At 42.9% G+C, this 17,936-nt stretch overlaps 1 protein-coding gene and 1 long non-coding RNA gene across 6 annotated transcripts in view; one reads left to right on the forward strand and one right to left on the reverse strand.

The window, feature by feature from the left end:
• Nucleotides 1-17,936, forward strand: part of LOC143770567 (NACHT, LRR and PYD domains-containing protein 3-like) — a 75,884-nt gene that overhangs the window by 45,251 nt on the left and 12,697 nt on the right. For 3 of the 4 annotated variants that reach the window (XR_013214664.1, XM_077260309.1, XM_077260296.1), the window contains exons 6-8: nt 5,367-7,065; nt 8,366-8,536; nt 14,562-14,732. Coding sequence is in view for 3 of the 4 variants with exons in the window: in XM_077260309.1 (XP_077116424.1) it covers nt 5,367-7,065; nt 8,366-8,536; nt 14,562-14,732 (2,041 nt within the window). In the remaining variant the exon portion in view is untranslated. The remainder of the gene's footprint in view (nt 1-5,366; nt 7,066-8,365; nt 8,537-14,561; nt 14,733-17,936) is intronic. The other variant, XM_077260319.1, reaches the window with a different exon arrangement.
• On the reverse strand, nt 4,965-14,481 carry LOC143770585 (uncharacterized). 2 transcript variants are annotated; one of them, XR_013214670.1, is made up of 3 exons: nt 14,107-14,481; nt 13,647-13,772; nt 4,965-7,515 (listed from the first exon to the last, which is right to left on the reverse strand). It is a non-coding gene; the product is annotated as an uncharacterized LOC143770585 (long non-coding RNA). The 2 variants fall into 2 exon arrangements; XR_013214672.1 differs by having other exon boundaries at nt 4,965-7,560; nt 14,107-14,324.

Raw genomic sequence — 17,936 nt, forward strand, 5'->3', positions numbered from 1 at the left:
ATCATAGAGCTTGTTGTAAAGGATAGTGTGCCTATTTCATTATTTTCACGACCAGCTTTTATGTGTCTGAATGGGGAAATGGCCCGCAAGCTTGGTGTTTCTCTGGAGAGAGAGTGTATTAGAAAATTAGTAATCAAAGAAGCTTTTAAACAAAAGGAAGAACTTAAAAAAACTCTCAAGGGACGCTTTCTGTTTCTTAAAATGGATGCCTGCACACGTCAGAGTGATCTATTTTGCCATCAATGTCCAATTTGTTTGTGACAAAAATGAAATGGTTACCAAGACATTGGCAGTAAAAGACACCAAAGCTCATCACACCAGTGAGTTTCTCCAGGTCTTGGTGGAAAAGGTTCTGCATGACTATGAACTTAAAAAAGAGCAAGTTCTTTCTGTCGTAACTGACAATGCTTCAAATATGATAAGTACTATTAAGCTAATGAATGAGAGTAATGATGGTGACCAGCAACTAGAAGAACATTCTGGGTCCACAGACACAGAAATGTTTGAAATAGAGGAACACAGTATTGTAACTGAGGAGCAAACTGAAGTTGCTTCAGATGAACAGCAACATTGATAGTTTAGATGATCTTGTTGAAACTGTGTCAATACGTTCTTTCATTCATCACATGTGCTGTGTTGTGCATACGCTACAGCTGGCTATAAGAGACAGTCTGCAAGAAGGACATGCTGCTGCACTGATTGGCAAGGTGAGAAAATTGGCTACTGTTGCCAGAACCCCTAAAGTTGACTCAATTTTGAAGAGACGTGCTGGAAAAGGGGCAATTATTGATCAAGCCACATGATGGGGCAGTACTTACTTAATGATTCAGCGCTTGGTTGAACTGAAAACCTTTCTTGTAGACATGGCTAACCCTCAACTGACGCTAAATGAAAGTCAGTGGAATAAGGTGAATGCGCTGGAAAAATTGCTAGAGCACCCATTTACAGTGACTAAAAAATTACAAGCAGAGGACTTAACTCCAGGTATTTTCTTAAAGGAGTGGAAGAACCTGATGTTTCTCCTGTCCCAAAGAGGAGGGTTAATTGCAAGTGGCATTGCTACATCAATGAAACGGAGAGAGGAGCTACTGTTACAAAATAACATTCTTTTGGCAGCTGTTTATATAGACCCAATGCATCGGATTCTTCTAGATGATCAACAGCTAGCTAAAGGAAAAGAAGCTCTGTTTGAAATAGCAGTAAGGATGAAAGGGTTGCAGAACAGTCAGGAGGAACAAGAAGAATTTGGTCGTCCTGCCACATCTTCACCCTCATCAACTGATTAAGAATTTAATTTAAAAAAATATTTGGATCACAAGGACCGTGCAAAGCGTTCCTGCATAGAAGAAAAGTCATCCCCATCAAAGAACACAGCCAGTACATTTCAGCAGAATTTTTCATGTGCACTGAAAGATAAATTGAGAAATTTGACCGTTCATCAAAAATAACAGCGCAACAAGCGATTCCTCTGTATCCTGACATTGTCAGAGATGTTGCCCGAGTGGTTACTGCTTTGCCACCAACCCAAGTTAGTGTAGAGAGGTTGTTCTCTGCTCTCAAAATAATTAGATCAGATTTGAGGGCATCCATGAAGGAGGATCTGACAGAGGCAATACTTTTTCTGAGGACAAATTTATAGATTTCTTCTTATTAACTGCATAAGTGTTTATTGCATATTTACTTACAAGAGTTTATAAAAGTTTATAAAAGTTATTTGCTATATTCTAATTGTATTCTAATAAATATAGTTTTTGCGCTAAGTGGTCTGATTACTTATATGATGGTGAGAAACTGAATAAGCACGATGTTAATATTTTACAACAGTAAATTTATTGTTACAAATTGGCCATTTATGAAGGAGTCAGAGCCGGAGTCGGAACCTGATAAAATCCAGGAGTCGGAGTCGCAACTGTGGCTTACCGACTCCACAGCCCTGATGGAAACCCCCCCACAAGTGACACCATTTTGGAAACTAGACCCCTAAGGTCTTATCAAGATGTGTGGTGAGCACTTTGAACCCACAAGTGCTTCACAGAAGTTTATAACATAGAGCCGTAAAAATAAAAAATCATAGTGACCCCATTTTACGAACTACACCTCTCATTGAATTCATCTAGGGCTGCAGTGATCATATTGACACCATGGGTGTGTCACAGAATTTTATAGAGAAGGAATATAAACCAGCTCACCCGTGATGCATAAGCTGAATGTCGGGAGCACAGACCCGCTGTGTCCAGGCGTGTAGAATCCAAAAGAAGAAAATGTCCAGCTTCACCGAATCCGTGAAAAAAAGTCATGATTAAGGGAGCTTAGTCTTCAGAAACGCGTTGAGATTCATACCCGTATGGTTTGTGCTGAAGTTTGTATCTTCCATGTTTAAGTTTGTGAATAAAGATTTTTTTCACGGATTCAGTGAAGCTGGACATTTTCGTCCTACAGAATTTTATACCATTGGGCAGTGAGGACAAAATGACTACATTTTTGCCACCAAAATTTAGTTTTAGCCAAAGATTTTACATTTTCACACAAGAAGTGGGTAAAAATGGCACCAAAATTTGTCCCATAATTTCTACTGAACTTGGCCATACCCCATATGTGGCTGTATAGTGCTAATTAGCCATGCGGAGAGACTAGGGAGGAATGGAGCGATATTTGCCTATTCAAGTGAATGGGTCTGTGCACATGTCAGTGTGTTTCCACAGACCGTGTGTCTGTGGGCTAAACACGCTGACATGTCCATCTTTCAAATGTCAGCATTTTCATTAAAATATTTATTTAGCGATAGAATAAACCCCTCCTCACATGTAAAGTGCCATGGAATAAATGGCGCTATAACAATAAATAATAATAATAACATTGATTTTTTTAAATTATTATTTTTTATTTATTTTTGTAATACTTTTACAATTATTTAAAAAAATATTTTACTTTTTTTCTAACTTTTTTACTTTGTCCCACTATGGGACAATAATTTTTTGCAGGCTGATCGCTTCTATAGTTTGCATATGAAGCGCAGCATCTGCATGCCATATAAACTGTCAGCGCTGCACTGACAGGGAGACTTGGTGATCATGCACTGCGCATGATCACCAAGTTTCCTAGCTCTGGCAAACCGGATGTCGTCATGACGACATTGGGTCACCATGGCAATGACCGGGAGCCCGCGTCACGCCGCGGGGTCTCCGATACAAAGGCAGGGGGTTGCCAGGACTATTCCGTCCATGGTCAAATTGGCCCGGGCCACATGGATGGAATAGTATGTCTCATGTCAGAAAGGGGTTAAGCCACATTGGGGCAAATCTACTTATGCTGTATAACTTTTGGACAGTACAAATGTAAGGCTAGACAGCGTAAAAGGGATTGTCCACTACTTGAATGCTACTGTGTCCCATACAAAATAAGATTCACACATACTCACTTCCCAGAGCAGCGCCTCTTCTTCAATGTCAGCGCTGTTACGTGACACTGTAAGATTACATGAGTGCTGCAATATTCATACTTCCATCAGTTGGAATAGTGATGGCTGCAGCCCATCAGCAGCCACTGATCTGCTGCAGTGCCGCTAATGCATGCGGTCACATGAGCTCCGGTAGCACCAAAATTGCTAAAACAGAACTCCTTGAGCAGGCACCCAATAGGTTTAGGGTACAAATGTCCCAGACCTATCACTGACTAATGCTGCTTGAAATATACAGGGCATCCTTAGAAATGATCTATTCTAAGTTTCCGCTATCTTTAGAGACTATGTATTTTAAATTTTCGCCATATTTAAAGACTATGTATTCGAAGTTTCCACCATCTTTATAACTCAAAAATATTTTCTTTGTTGGATCCTTGTACTGTAATGAAAACATTCTTCTGGCTCATGTCTGGTCCAGGCTAGAGATATGTAATCCACTTATATTTATTATTATTATTATTATTATTTATTATTCTTATAGCGCTATTTATTCCATGGCGCTTTACATGTGAGGGGGGTATACATTAAAACAAGTACAGTAATCTTAAACAATACAAGTCACAACTGGTACAGGAGGAGAGAGGACCCTGCCCGCGAGGGCCCACAATGTACAAGGGATGGGTGAGGATACAGTAGGTGAGGATAGAGCTGGTCATGCAGCGGTTTGGTCGATCGGTGGTTACTGCAGATTTTAGGCTTGTTGGAAGAGGTAGGTCTTCAGGTTCTTTTTGAAGGTTTCGATGGTAGGCGAGAGTCTGATGTGTTGTGGTAGAGAGTTCCAGTGTAGGGGTGATACGCGAGAGAAATCTTGTATACGATTGTGGGAAGAGGAGATAAGAGGGGAGTAGAGAAGGAGATCTTGTGAGGATCGGAGGTTGCGTGCAGGTAAGTACCGGGAGACGAGGTCACAGATGTGTAGAGGACACAGGTTGTGGATGGCTTTGTAAGTTTGCAATTTGTTACCATCTTTTCAGTTAGCAATTAAAAGGTATCAACTACTGAGGACTCTCAATCCTTAATATTTTTCTATCTACTGGCTAACACGGTACCTTTCCTGTATGCCATGGTTAGGGTTTTGAACTGGAGTCTTAGGGTTAAGGAGAGCCAGTGCATGGATTGACAGAGGGGAGAGGCCGAGGAATAGTGGGGGGATAGGTGGATTAGTCGGGCAGCAGCGTTTAGAATAGATTGGAGGGGTGCGAAAGTGTTAGAGGGGAGGTCACAGAGCAGGTGGTTGCAGTAGTCAAGGTGTGAGGTGATGAGGGCACGGACTAGGGTTTTTGCAGATTGTTGGTTGAGAAATGTGCGGATCCGTGAAATATTTTTGAGTTGAACAATGTCCTACTACAGCCTAATTCTAACTTTGTAGAAAATCACACATAAGAAGAAATGTATTTACTAAGAAAAATTATCCAGAATTATGTCGCAAAGTGCACAAAATTGTACCGCATTTTTTTATGCCAAATTTAAATTGTGGTTTGGACAGCTTTTACACAATTTTTTTAAATCAGATATTTTTTATTCCACAAGTAAAGCAAATACAACTTATACCAAATATCATACAATTAGGCATTTATAAATGTTTTTGGATTTCACATAGTTTGTTTTAATAACTGTGTAGAAAAAGAAATGTAATTTTCACGAATTTATTTAAGATGTTCACCATATTTTCATACCTAAATTAGTGTCAATGCATTAACCACCTAACACCGTTTGCCAAATATATTCTGCTAATATATGATGGGTATTGATGATTTTCCTCTATTTCTTCATATCACTTATAGTCCAGTAGATAAAATGCACTTCTGATCACAAAAATGGGAGTAAATAATAATAAAGTTATTACTGATTTTGAAGAAAATCTTTATTTTGATTCAAATTCTTAACATTCTTTTTTTTTCTATAGAACTCCAGAACCGTCACAAAGAACATTTACACGAAAAAACAAAAACACTTGTAGAGAACAAATCTCCGGGATGTAACCAGCGAGAAGAAAGTTTTCCATTCTGTACACGTTATGTGAACCTCATCATTGCCTCCACTGATCACTTTAGGGAACACTCTGAGAATGAGCTCATACACAATGGTGTAAAACATGAAAAATATTTAAAGAAAAAACAAATTGAACTCCAACGCATTTTTCCCAACAAGTTATTCCGTTGGTGTCACCGATCTAGTATTATGCCACATATGGTAATGGTGATCGGAGTGCCCGGTGTAGGGAAGACCACCCTGATGCAGAAGTTTGTCTATGACTGGGTGAGGGGCGATTTATATCAAAGTTTCTCCTTTGTCTTTTTCTTTGAATTCCGGGTACTGAACAGACTAGATAATGTTAATCTGGAGACCATGATCCTCCATCAGTATCCACATCTGGCACCGCAGCTCAGGACCATCTTACAAGATCCAGAGAAACTTCTCTTTATATTTGATGGCTTAGATGAAAGTCTTCATACAATGGATTTCTCATCCCATCACTTGTGCTCCCATCCTAAACAGCTCAAACCTTGTGGTCAGATTGTCGTTAGCTTGGTGAGAAAGTCTCTTCTGAATGGTTGTTCTGTTCTGATGACCAGTCGCCCAACCAGACTGGCATCTATAAATTGTAGTGTTTTCCAGAGAACAGTAGAAATTATTGGATTTTTTCCAGAAGAGCGACAGATGTACTTTGAAAATTTCTTCCCCAAACGTGAATTGGCAGAAAAGGCTTTTAGTTACGTAAAGCAGAATGAGACATTGTACACGTTCTGTTACATCCCATCCTACTGCTGGATTATCTGTACAGTGTTATCTAGGAGCTTCCAGACCACAAGTAGTGATCAGCAGATGTCATTATTACCCAAAACTGTGACACAACTTTTTGCCACATTTATCGCCAATATCCTGGTCAACCACAGCCTGCACAAAAGTGATGCTCAGCAGCTCCTGCGCTCCATCGGGTGGATGGCAGAACATGGGGTCATGAATCACAGGGTTATTTTTGATGACCGAGATCTGGATTCTTTCCATGTGGACAATAATTCAAAGCTTTTATCAAGTTTTCTGATGGAATCGGAGGAACCTGTGTCCTATTCCTTCTTACATCTCACTGTGCAGGAATTCTTCTCCGCCTTGGTGCATTATGTAGATTATTCTCCTAAGAAATTACAGAAATCACTAAAAGATGTCAAATCCTGTTCTGATGGACGCGGTGAAATATTCCTCCGCTTTCTGTGTGGTCTAACTGATGGCTCCACCAGGTCAATACTAACTGGATATCTGGACCCACAAGCAGCTCAGGCCTCCACTGATGTCATCACTTGGGTGAAGGAGTTATTTTTAGAAGAACAGAAGTTGAAGAAAAGTGAAGACAAGAAGCAACGTCTTCTCAGTACATTTTTCTATCTGTATGAAACCCGGAATAAGGCACTGGTGCTGGAATCATTAAAATCGTACAAAAGTTTTGACTTCTCCTATGTTCACATGTCATCTCTAGATTGCACGGTGTTAGCATTTATTCTGAAATCCTACACATACATAGAAAAACTCAATCTAACCAGATGTTCCTTAGATATTGAAGGATTAGAAAGACTTGCACCAGAGTTACATAACGTCCAGAGTCTGAGGTAAATTGTTAATTTATGGTATGAGTGTATACGTGCATATAATATACAGTATACATACACACAATGGGGAGATAAAAGAATTGATACACCTACACATTACTTCTACAGGAGTCTTTATGATATCCATCTCTATATCCATTGACGTTCATCTTGGGTTTCTCCCTTCCCACCGCCTCTGTTTGTTGCTACAACAAAATACAACAGCTTGCATGTGTCTGGGAAGGATTTCTACAAGATTTTCAAGGTGTCTGTAGGAAGAGCATTTGTGAGGTCAGACCCTGGTGATGAGTAAGAGAAGATGGCTCAGAATGTCAACTCTAGTTCACACTGATGGTGATCAACAGGGTTGAAATCCGGTCTCTGTGTCCAGTCAAGTTGTTCCACACCAAACTCCCCGTCTATATGAACTTTGTGCTCAGGGGGCACAGTCCTTCCCCAGCACTGTAAACCCTAGATCAACAAAGATATGAGACCCTGATGGAACATTTATAAAGCCTAAGAAACACAAAAAGAGATGAAGGTGCTAATGTCAATCAAACAAATTCATGCTTTCATTTCTCAGAAGAGTTTGTAAAATTGAAAAAAAAACACATTTATATTTATTGACAAATTTTCACATTGTCTGTAAAATGTGGTATTTTTTTAATAAATTTTCCCCAGATTGACAAAATAACATAGCAGGGACATTCTTAGTGAGAACATGGGCTGAGAAAAAGTGTATTATATGGAACGGAAACTGAAAAACCACCATTTTTAACAAAAAACACAGTGCAGACGTGAACAGCTCATAAAGATAGGGTTTAGCCTCGTATCACAGTATGCCCAGCCCTGCTTTATTCCTCTATCAGGGAGAAAGTTCTGCAATATCCCATCACACACAGCATCACAGAGTCCATAAGGGTTTGTATCAGGTTGGAGAACACAGAAGCCACAAACTGGGATCTACAACAAATAGTGGATGAAGGAGAGTTGTCAGCAGCTGGTGACCGGTGACACAAGTTCTTCCATCAGCTTTATGTCTATTGTACATTACATGTGCTGCAATAATCACTCATTTATGACACGCCATACAGTGAGGACATTACTCAGGGATTCTACATTCCTAGAACATGAATTTTGTGTCAGTGGACACATCATACAGCTGCCAGCAACACTGACATCCACCGCACACAGGAGTGATGAAATTTATGGATACTGTGACACATTAATTGGACATTTTCTCTCCACACTCATGATGTACAGATTGTGTACTAAAGCTTTAAAACCATGTCACCCACATCTCATCTTCTTATTCCTACAGTTTGTCTGAGAACAATCTACAAAACATTTCCTGCATCCGGTTGGCATCTGTAATAAGGAATAACCGGTACCTGAAGAAACTTGATCTACGTAATAACCGACTGTCTGGTCCTCACTTCAGTGACGTGACGGAGGCTCTCTCCAGTCCAGACTGCGGTGTAGAGGAATTACTGTGAGTATAAGAATAGTGTACAGGACAGAGACGTATGGATATAAGAGACATGAGACATATGGATATAAGAGACATGTACAGGATGGAGACGTGCGAGTATAAGTGACGTGTACAGGATGGAGACGTTCAAGTATAATAGACGTGTATAGGATGGAGACATGCGAGTATAAGAGACGTATACAAGATGGAGATGTGCAAGTATAAGAGACATGTACAGGATTTGGACGTGCGAGTATAAGAGATGTGTATATGATGGAGATGTGCAGATATAAGAGACGTGTACAGAACAAAGACATATGAGTATAAGAAACGTGTACAGGATGGAGACTTGCGGGTATACGAGACGTGTACAGGATGGAGACGTGCAGATATAGGAGACGTGTACAGGATGGAGACATGTGGATATAAGAGACTTGTACAGGACGGAGATGTGCGAGTATTAGAGATGTGAACAGGATGGAGACGTGGGAGTGTAAGAGATGTGTACCGGACGGAGATGTGCGAGTATAAGAGACGTGTACAGGATGGAGACATGCAGGTATAAGAGACGTGTACAGGACGGAGACGTTTGAGTATTAGAGACTTGTACAGGACGGAGACGTGTGAGTATAAGAGACGTGTACAGGACGGAGATGTGCGAGTATTAGAGATGTGTACAGGACGGAGACGTGGGAGTGTAAGAGATGTGTACAGGACGGAGACGTGTGAGTATTAGAGATGTGTACCGATCGGAGATGTGCGAGTATAAGAGACGTGTACAGGATGGAGACATGCAGGTATAAGAGACGTGTACAGGATGGAGATGTGCGAGTATAAGATACGTGAACAGGACGGAGACATGTGAGTATAAGAGACGTGTACAGGACGGAGATGTGCGAGTATTAGAGATGTGTACAGGACGGAGACGTGGGAGTGTAAGAGATGTGTACAGGACGGAGACGTGTGAGTATTAGAGATGTGTACCGGACAGAGATGTGCAAGTATAAGAGTCGTGTACAGGATGGAGACGTGCAGGTATAAGAGTCGTGTACAGGATGGAGACATGTGAGTATTAGAGATGTGTACAGGATGGAGACGTGCAGGTATAAGAGACGTGTACAGAACGGAGACGTGTGAGTATGAGACGTGTACAGAATGGAGACGTGTGAGTGTAAGAGACGTGTAAAGGACAGAGACATGCGAGTATAAGAGATGTGTGCAGGACGGAGACGTGCAGGTATAAGAGACGTGTACAGAACGGAGACGTGTGAGTATAAGAGACGTGTACAGAACGGAGACGTGTGAGTGTAAGAGACGTGTACAGGACAGAGACATGCGAGTATAAGAGACGTGTGCAGGACGGAGACGTGCAGGTATAAGAGACGTGTACAGAACGGAGACGTGTGAGTGCAAGAGACGTGTACAGGACAGAGACGTGTGAGTATAAGAGACGTCCGCAGGACGGAGACGTGCAGGTATAAGATACGTGTACAGAACGGAGAAGTGTGAGTATAAGAGACGTGTACAGAACGGAGACGTGTGAGTGTAAGAGACGTGTACAGGACAGAGACATGCGAGTATAAGAGACGTGTGCAGGACGGAGACGTGCAGGTATAAGAGACGTGTACAGGACGGAGACGTGTGAATATAAGAGACGTGTACAGAACGGAGACGTGTGAGTGTAAGAGACGTGTACAGGACAGAGACGTGTGAGTATAAGAGACGTGTGCAGGACGGAGACGTGCAGGTATAAGAGACGTGTACAGAACGGAGACGTGTGAGTGCAAGAGACGTGTACAGGACAGAGACGTGTGAGTATAAGAGACGTCCGCAGGACGGAGACGTGCAGGTATAAGATACGTGTACAGAACGGAGAAGTGTGAGTATAAGAGACGTGTACAGAACGGAGACGTGTGAGTGTAAGAGACGTGTACAGGACAGAGACATGCGAGTATAAGAGATGTGTGCAGGACGGAGACGTGCAGGTATAAAAGACGTGTACAGAACGGAGACGTGTGAGTGTAAGAGACGTGTACAAGACAGAGACATGCGAGTATAAGAGACGTGTGCAGGACGGAGACGTGCAGGTATAAGAGACGTGTACAGGACGGAGACGTGTGAATATAAGAGACGTGTACAGAACGGAGACGTGTGAGTATAAGAGACGTGTACAGGACGGAGACGTGTGAGTATAAGAGATGTGTGCAGGACGGAGACGTGCAAGTATGAGAGACGTGTACAGGACAGAGACGTGTGAGTATAAGAGATGTGTACAAGACGGACACGTGTGAGTATAAGACGTGTACAGGATGGAGACGTGTGAGTATAAGAGACGTGTATGGAGCGCCCCCGTAGGGCTGCGAGGTACTCGGTATCGGGTCCTTCGGTTCTCGGTGGGGATGTCACGGTGGCTGACCCGGTCCGTGGCCCTAGGGACGTCCGTTGTAAATGGGGGAAAGGTCTTTAAAGGGATATGTTCGTGACGCCACCTGTGGTATTCGGTCAGGGTGACCGACGCTGCTTAGGGGTCCGCTGGGGTGATGTTATGGCAGCTAGATGGTATACCTTCCCACAGGTGAAGTGTATCCCCAGGGCTTCCCAGAGGTGTAGATGGTGATGGTGGATGATGCAAGGCGCAGGACACAAGGTTGTAGTCTCTTTACCTTTACTGAAGGCTTCAGCATCCACAGTCCAGGGTACAGACCACAGGTAGGCAGAGTCCGGCCGGTCTGAAGGCAAATCCAGAGTCCCCTTATCCAGGTGGAAATCAGTAGCCTTCCTCTAGCACCTGGGTGTTGTAGTACCTCCCTGCTGAGCTTCTCGGTAAGGTCCTCACAACTGATGTTACTGTTCTAGATGTTATTTCTCTTTCTTTCTGTCCCTCAGATGGTATGGATAGGAGAAACCCGTATGACCGTTGGCCTGAGGCTTTTTACAGGGACTCTATCACGCCCCGGCCCCCACATGTTGCCACCGAGACTCCTGGGAATAAGGTCGGGCAACTAATATGGAACTAGCTGTCCTGCCGGTCTTTGGAGCCTGGCTTGGAGACGTTGACTCCCTCGGTGTTCCGGCTACCGGGTCCTGCGCCTCAGAAAGGAGGCAGCCTTTTGCAGGGCATAACTCCTTCTGGTTTCCTCTCCTTTTGCTATGACTTCGTTTCGCACTCTCTACAATACAATTCCCTTCTAATGTCTCTTTCTTAGGATGCTGCCGCACGTGGGGCAGGCGCAGCTCCGTGGCCCTCTGTCTAGGCCTCTGACAGGATCCTGCAGCTCTTTGATGTTCCTCCTTTCCCGCTGTCTGCCTGACAAGTGCTGCCTGGGAGAAGCCCAGACAGCTTCTGCTTAACTTCCTATCCAGACCACCAGTTTTACCTAATTGTGAAGAGTGCCCTAATAGATAGGAGCGTAGCTCCCCCTGGTGGGCTGGAGTGTGAAGTGTGTTGTGGTTTGTGATACCTGGTAAAGAGGTCTCCTTTATTGCCTTCAGATGTAATATCACTCGCCCTGGTGGAAGAACGACATTACTGCAACGACCAGGACACTGGGGCGCTGCATGTACAGGACGGAGACGTGTGAGTATAAGAGATGTGTACAGGACGAAGACGTGTGAGTATAAGAGACGTTTACAGGATGGAGACGTGTGAGTATAAGAGACATGTACAGGACGAAGACGTGTGAGTATAAGAGACGTTTACAGGATGGAGATGTGCGAGTATAAGAAACGTGTACAGGACGGAGACGTGCGAGTATAAGTGACATGTACAGGATGGAGACGTGCGAGTATAAGAGACGTGTACAGGAGGAGACGTGTGAGTATAAGCGACGTGTACTGGATGGAGATGTGCGAGTATAAGAGATGTGTACAGGACGGAGAAGTGCAAGTATAAGAGACGTGTACAGGACGGAGACGTGTGAGTATAAGAGACGTGTACAGGACGGAGATGTGCGAGTATAAGAGACGTGTACAGGATGGAGAAGTGCAAGTATAAGAGTCGTGTACAGGACGGAGACGTGCAAGTATAAGAGTCGTGTACAGGACGGAGACGTGCGAGTATAAGAGACGTGTACAGGAGGAGACGTGTGAGTATAAGCGACGTGTACTGGATGGAGATGTGCGAGTATAAGAGATGTGTACAGGACGGAGAAGTGTAAGTATAAGAGACGTGTACAGGACGGAGACGTGTGAGTATAAGAGACGTGTACAGGACGGAGATGTGCGAGTATAAGAGACGTGTACAGGATGGAGAAGTGCAAGTATAAGAGTCGTGTACAGGACGGAGACGTGCGAGTATAGGAGACGTGTACAGGACGGAGACGTGTGAGTATAAGAGACTTGTACAGGACGGAGATGTGTGAGTATAAGAGACGTGTACAGGAGGAGACGTCTGAGTATAAGAGACGTGTACAGGACGGAGACGTGTGAGTATAAGAGACGTGTACAGGAGAAGACGTGCGAGTATAAGAGATGTGTACAGGACAGAGATGTGCGAGTATAAGAGACGTGTACAGGGCAGAGATGTGCGAGTATAAGAGACGTGTACAGGACGGAGACGTGTGAGTATAAGAGACGTGTACAGGAGGAGACGTCTGAGTATAAGAGACGTGTACAGGACGGAGACGTGTGAGTATAAGAGATGTGTACAGGACAGAGATGTGCGAGTATAAGAGACGTGTACAGGACGGAGACGTGTGAGTATAAGAGACGTGTACAGGAGGAGATGTGCGAGTATAAGCGACGTGTACAGGATGGAGATGTGTAAGGACAAGTTATAAATGGATTTATTCTATTTTCTGCTCTGCACCCTTGTTATGTCTATGAGATAATCTACTGACTGCTCCTTGTTATGTGACATCTCTACTATTGTCTAACTGTCTCATCTCCTAACATCACTTCTCTATGATATGTAATGGAGATATAAGAAATGTCATCTTCCGCTATTATTATTACTATTCCACTATTGTATATTCCATCTGATCAGTGATGAGGACGAGTCGCATCACATATGTCAGCAAACAAACTATAAAATAGGACCAAAAAAGACATAGTAAATCAGGAATATATTAGAGATGAGCAAACAATTTGCAAGACCTCTTGATCTCCTCTTATGGAGCCATTATCAGCTTACTTGGTCTCCCTAGTCATCCTCTGGACCTGTGAGGTGGTATGTCCACACTTGTGTGTTGCACGTTGATTGTTCAGGAATTGTAAGCTGGATTTCAATCTTCTCCCAGACTTCCTCTGCATCTCTGCCCTTGAAGAGACAATCAGGGATTTTTGGACAATCATGGAGAATATATTTTCCTACACTACAGTCTTTTGGAGGGCGAGATCCACAGACCTGGAAAAATTGCTTACATCTCTCTTCAATATTGTGTTCTTCTTTACAACATACATTGCTACAGCTAAAACGTGCCCTAGAAGACTAAAGGAAAAGTTAGGTTACATAGCAAATATCATCATTCTGGTCTTACAGCAACCCGATAATGCAGCTCTAGATGGCGCTACATATGACAGCACAAAGTCATGAATTGAATTACATTCTGAACCCAACAGGACCAATATTTACTGGTATGAATGGCAAGTACCTGGAGCGTGACCCTTCCTGATGAAAGTATTCAATGTCAGAATGCCTATATAAATCTCAAACACTAGACGCAATCACTTTTCTGCTTTCGCTGCTCCTGCCAGCAATCATGATCCAACTGACTTTGGAAGGGACGTAGCGACACCAGTAACATCAGACTGCTGATATCATGTACCGAGAAAAGGACAATCAATGCAGACCTAGGTATAAAGAGATGATTACAATTACATTTCCTCACAGTAATAATATAGTCACTAAGCTTTTGCTTTTCAAAAACGGGATAACTCTAAGTTTTATAACATGTCTAACTATTCTCTTCAGAACCTTTGTTGTTCTTTTTGACACTTAGGTCCCTTGACTCATGACACCTCATCACGTGAGAAGTGGCATCTAGTGAAGACAGTTATTGATGATACTCTGTAGATGCGGCACCGACATCTTATCTTATTCTTACAGTTTATCCAGTAATGATCTACCCGACACTTCTTGCATCCAGTTGGCGTCTGTGATAAGAAATAACCGATCCCTCAAGAAACTTGTCCTGTCTAATAACCATCTGTTCGGTGAACACTTCAGTGACCTGATGGAGGCTCTGTCCAGTCCAGACTGCAGGATAGAGGAATTAGAGTAAGTATAAGAGACGTGTACAGAATGGTGACGTGTGAGTGTAAGAGACGTGTAGAGTACGGAGACATGCAAGTATAAGACGTTTAAAGGACGGAGACGTGCGAGTATAAGAGACATGTACAGGATGGAGACGTGGGAGTATAAGAGACGTGTACAGGATGGAGACGTGTGAGTATAAGAGACGTGTACAGGATGGAGACGTGGGAGTATAAGATACATGTACAGGACGGAGACATGCGAGTATAACAGACTTGTACAGGATGGAGACGTGCGAGTATAAGAGACGTGTACAGGATGGAGACGTGGGAGTATAAGAGACGTGTACAGGACGGAGACGTGTGAGTATAAGAGACATGTACAGGATGGAGACGTGGGAGTATAACAGACATGTACAGGATGGAGACGTGCGAGTATAAGAGACGTGTACATGACGGAGACGTGTGGGTATAAGAGACGTGTACAGGACGGAGATGTGTGGGTATAAGAGACATGTACAGGACGGACACGTGCGAATATAAGAGACATGTACAGGATGGAGACGTGGGAGTATAAGAGACATGTACAGGACGGAGACGTGCGAATATAAGAGACGTGTACAGGATGGAGACGTGCGAGTATAAGAGACGTGTACAGGACAGAGACGTGTGGGTGTAAGAGACGTGTACAGGATGGAGACGTGCGGGTGTACGAGACGTGTAAAGGATGGAGACGTGTGAGTATAAGAAACGTGCGTGTACAGGACGGAGACGTGTGGGTATAAGAGACTTGTACAGAACAGAGACGTGCGAGTATAAGAGACGTGTACAGAACAGAGACATACGAGTATAAGAGACGTGTACAGGATGGAGACGTGCGAGTGTAAGAGACGTGTACAGGATTGAGACGTGTGAGTATAAAAGACGTGTACAGGATGGAGACGTGCGAGTATAAGAGACGTGTACATGGTGGAGATGTGTGGGTATAAGAGACATGTACAGGATGGAGACGTGTGAGTATAAGAGACGTGTACAGGACGGAGACGTGTGGGTATAAGAGACGTGTACAGGACGGAGATGTGCGAGTATAAGAGACGTGTACAGGACGGAGACGTGTGGGTATAAGAGACGTGTACAGGACGGAGATGTGCGAGTATAAGAGACGTGTACAGGATGGAGACGTGTGAGTATAAGAGACATGTACAGGACGGAGACGTGTGGGTATAAGAGACGTGTACAGGACGGAGATGTGCGAGTATAAGAGACGTGTACAGGACGGAGACGTGTGAGTATAAGAGACATGTACAGGATGGAGACGTGTGAGTATAAGAGACGTGTACAGGACGGAGACGTGAGAGTATAAGAGACGTGTACAGGATGGAGACATTTGGGAACAAGTTATACATGGAGAATCTGCAGACAGCTTCTTTGTATGTGACATCTCTACTAATGTCTGACTGCCTCTTCTCCTACCACTTCCCTCTGACACGTTAAGGAGGTGAGGGAATATCGTCTCTTGCAATTATTATTACAATACCACTATTGTACTTGGAGTCTGATCTGAGACCAGGAGGATCCGCATCATATGGAGACACATTGGAGACAGTGGCTCTGAGTATCTGATACCATATTACTCCTATTCACAAAAAATGCATACAGCCAAAATTAAGTAAATCAATGTAAACTTTATTGAAAAATATACAAAATAATTTTTTAATAAAAAGGCTCAGTGAGCGTACACTAAGACGGCACATAAACAGGAGGAGATGAAAAAAACTATTTGATAGCAGTAGATATGGTAAGATTTGCAAAAGAAAGTATGTATCTACGTAGAGACCAATAGGACGAGTATAAGTTGCATTAATGCCATAGTAAGTAAATCATATAGTGAATAAACAGAAAAATAACATTTAATTACCTGTTTTCATCTCCTCCTGCTGGAATGGCGCCCCATCCCAACATGTGTTTTGGCGTATAGCCTTCCTCTTAGCCTCTGTTTTCATACATTTATTTAATTTTGGCTATATACGTGTTTGTGAAAAGGCATACCATTGCTACTTTATATAGCTGTAATTTGGACATATTTTGCTGGATAGGGTGCACTTTATATTTTGATTTGGCACAATTTTGTTTGGCTCATGATAGGTTGGAACTAATCCCAGTACATCAATCAGGTTACTGTAGTCTATCACATGGCGGTCAGATATAGACCAAGGAAATAAAGATGGCAAAAAGTAAAACAGTGAGTAAAACTGCCACTGAAACAGTTTGGGGGGAAATTAGTAGACAGTAAACATAACTTTAGTGTCTACCACGAGTCAACTTGAAATGGCATCTGCAGAAAATCCTAATAAAAAGAAGACTCCAAATCCACGAGGTGCTCCATGATTTATGAGGCCCTTGTGCGAGTCCGATACCACTCAAGGGCCACATATGGGAAGTTATTTAAACTGATGTAACGCTATTCAGTCGTGTTTCTTTGCTTTGGTCCACTGTGGTACAGAAAAATAGAATAAAATTTAATATCTGCGATAAGTGAAATTTTTACATTTTAATTTCACATTGTTTTAATTACTGTAAAAAAAAAACATGGAGGGTTAAGAAACATCATAAATTCTGATTTCAATATTTAAAGGAGTCGTCTCGTTTCAGAAACGTTTTCTCCAAAGACTCAGCTTGTGGTAAAATAAAAAAACAACTCTTTACTTATCCTTCTGGTAAGTCTCCAGCACTGCAGATGGTGTGTTCTGTGGGGGGCGCTACTGTATCGGACCCTCAAAGCCACTTAAGAAGTGAATTTGTCTCTAATTAAAAAAAATTAATAACGTTTTTTGAAAACTTTAAAAAAAATGCATGCCAAACTTACCAGATATGTAATATCTACTATATAATTGTCTAAGAGTCACTTCCGTCTTTCTGTCTGTCCTTCTGTCTGTCTTTCTGTTTGTCTGTCTGTCACGGATAATCATTGGTCGCGGCCTCTGTCTGTCATGGAAATCCAAGTCGCTGATTGGTCACGGCAAAACAGCCACGACCAATCAGCGATGGGCACAGTCAGGCGGCAAAATGGCCGCTCCTTCCTCCCCGCAGTCAGTGCCACTGCCCACTCCATAATCCCCTCCAGTCAGCGCTCACACAGGGTTAAAGCCAGCACTAACGGTCCGCGTTATGCCGCGGTGTAACGCACTCCGCTACCCCTGCTATTAACCCTGTGTGACCAACTTTTTAC

Source organism: Ranitomeya variabilis, chromosome 1 (assembly GCF_051348905.1).
Source record: "Ranitomeya variabilis isolate aRanVar5 chromosome 1, aRanVar5.hap1, whole genome shotgun sequence".
In the NCBI taxonomy this organism is placed as follows: domain Eukaryota; kingdom Metazoa; phylum Chordata; class Amphibia; order Anura; family Dendrobatidae; genus Ranitomeya; species Ranitomeya variabilis.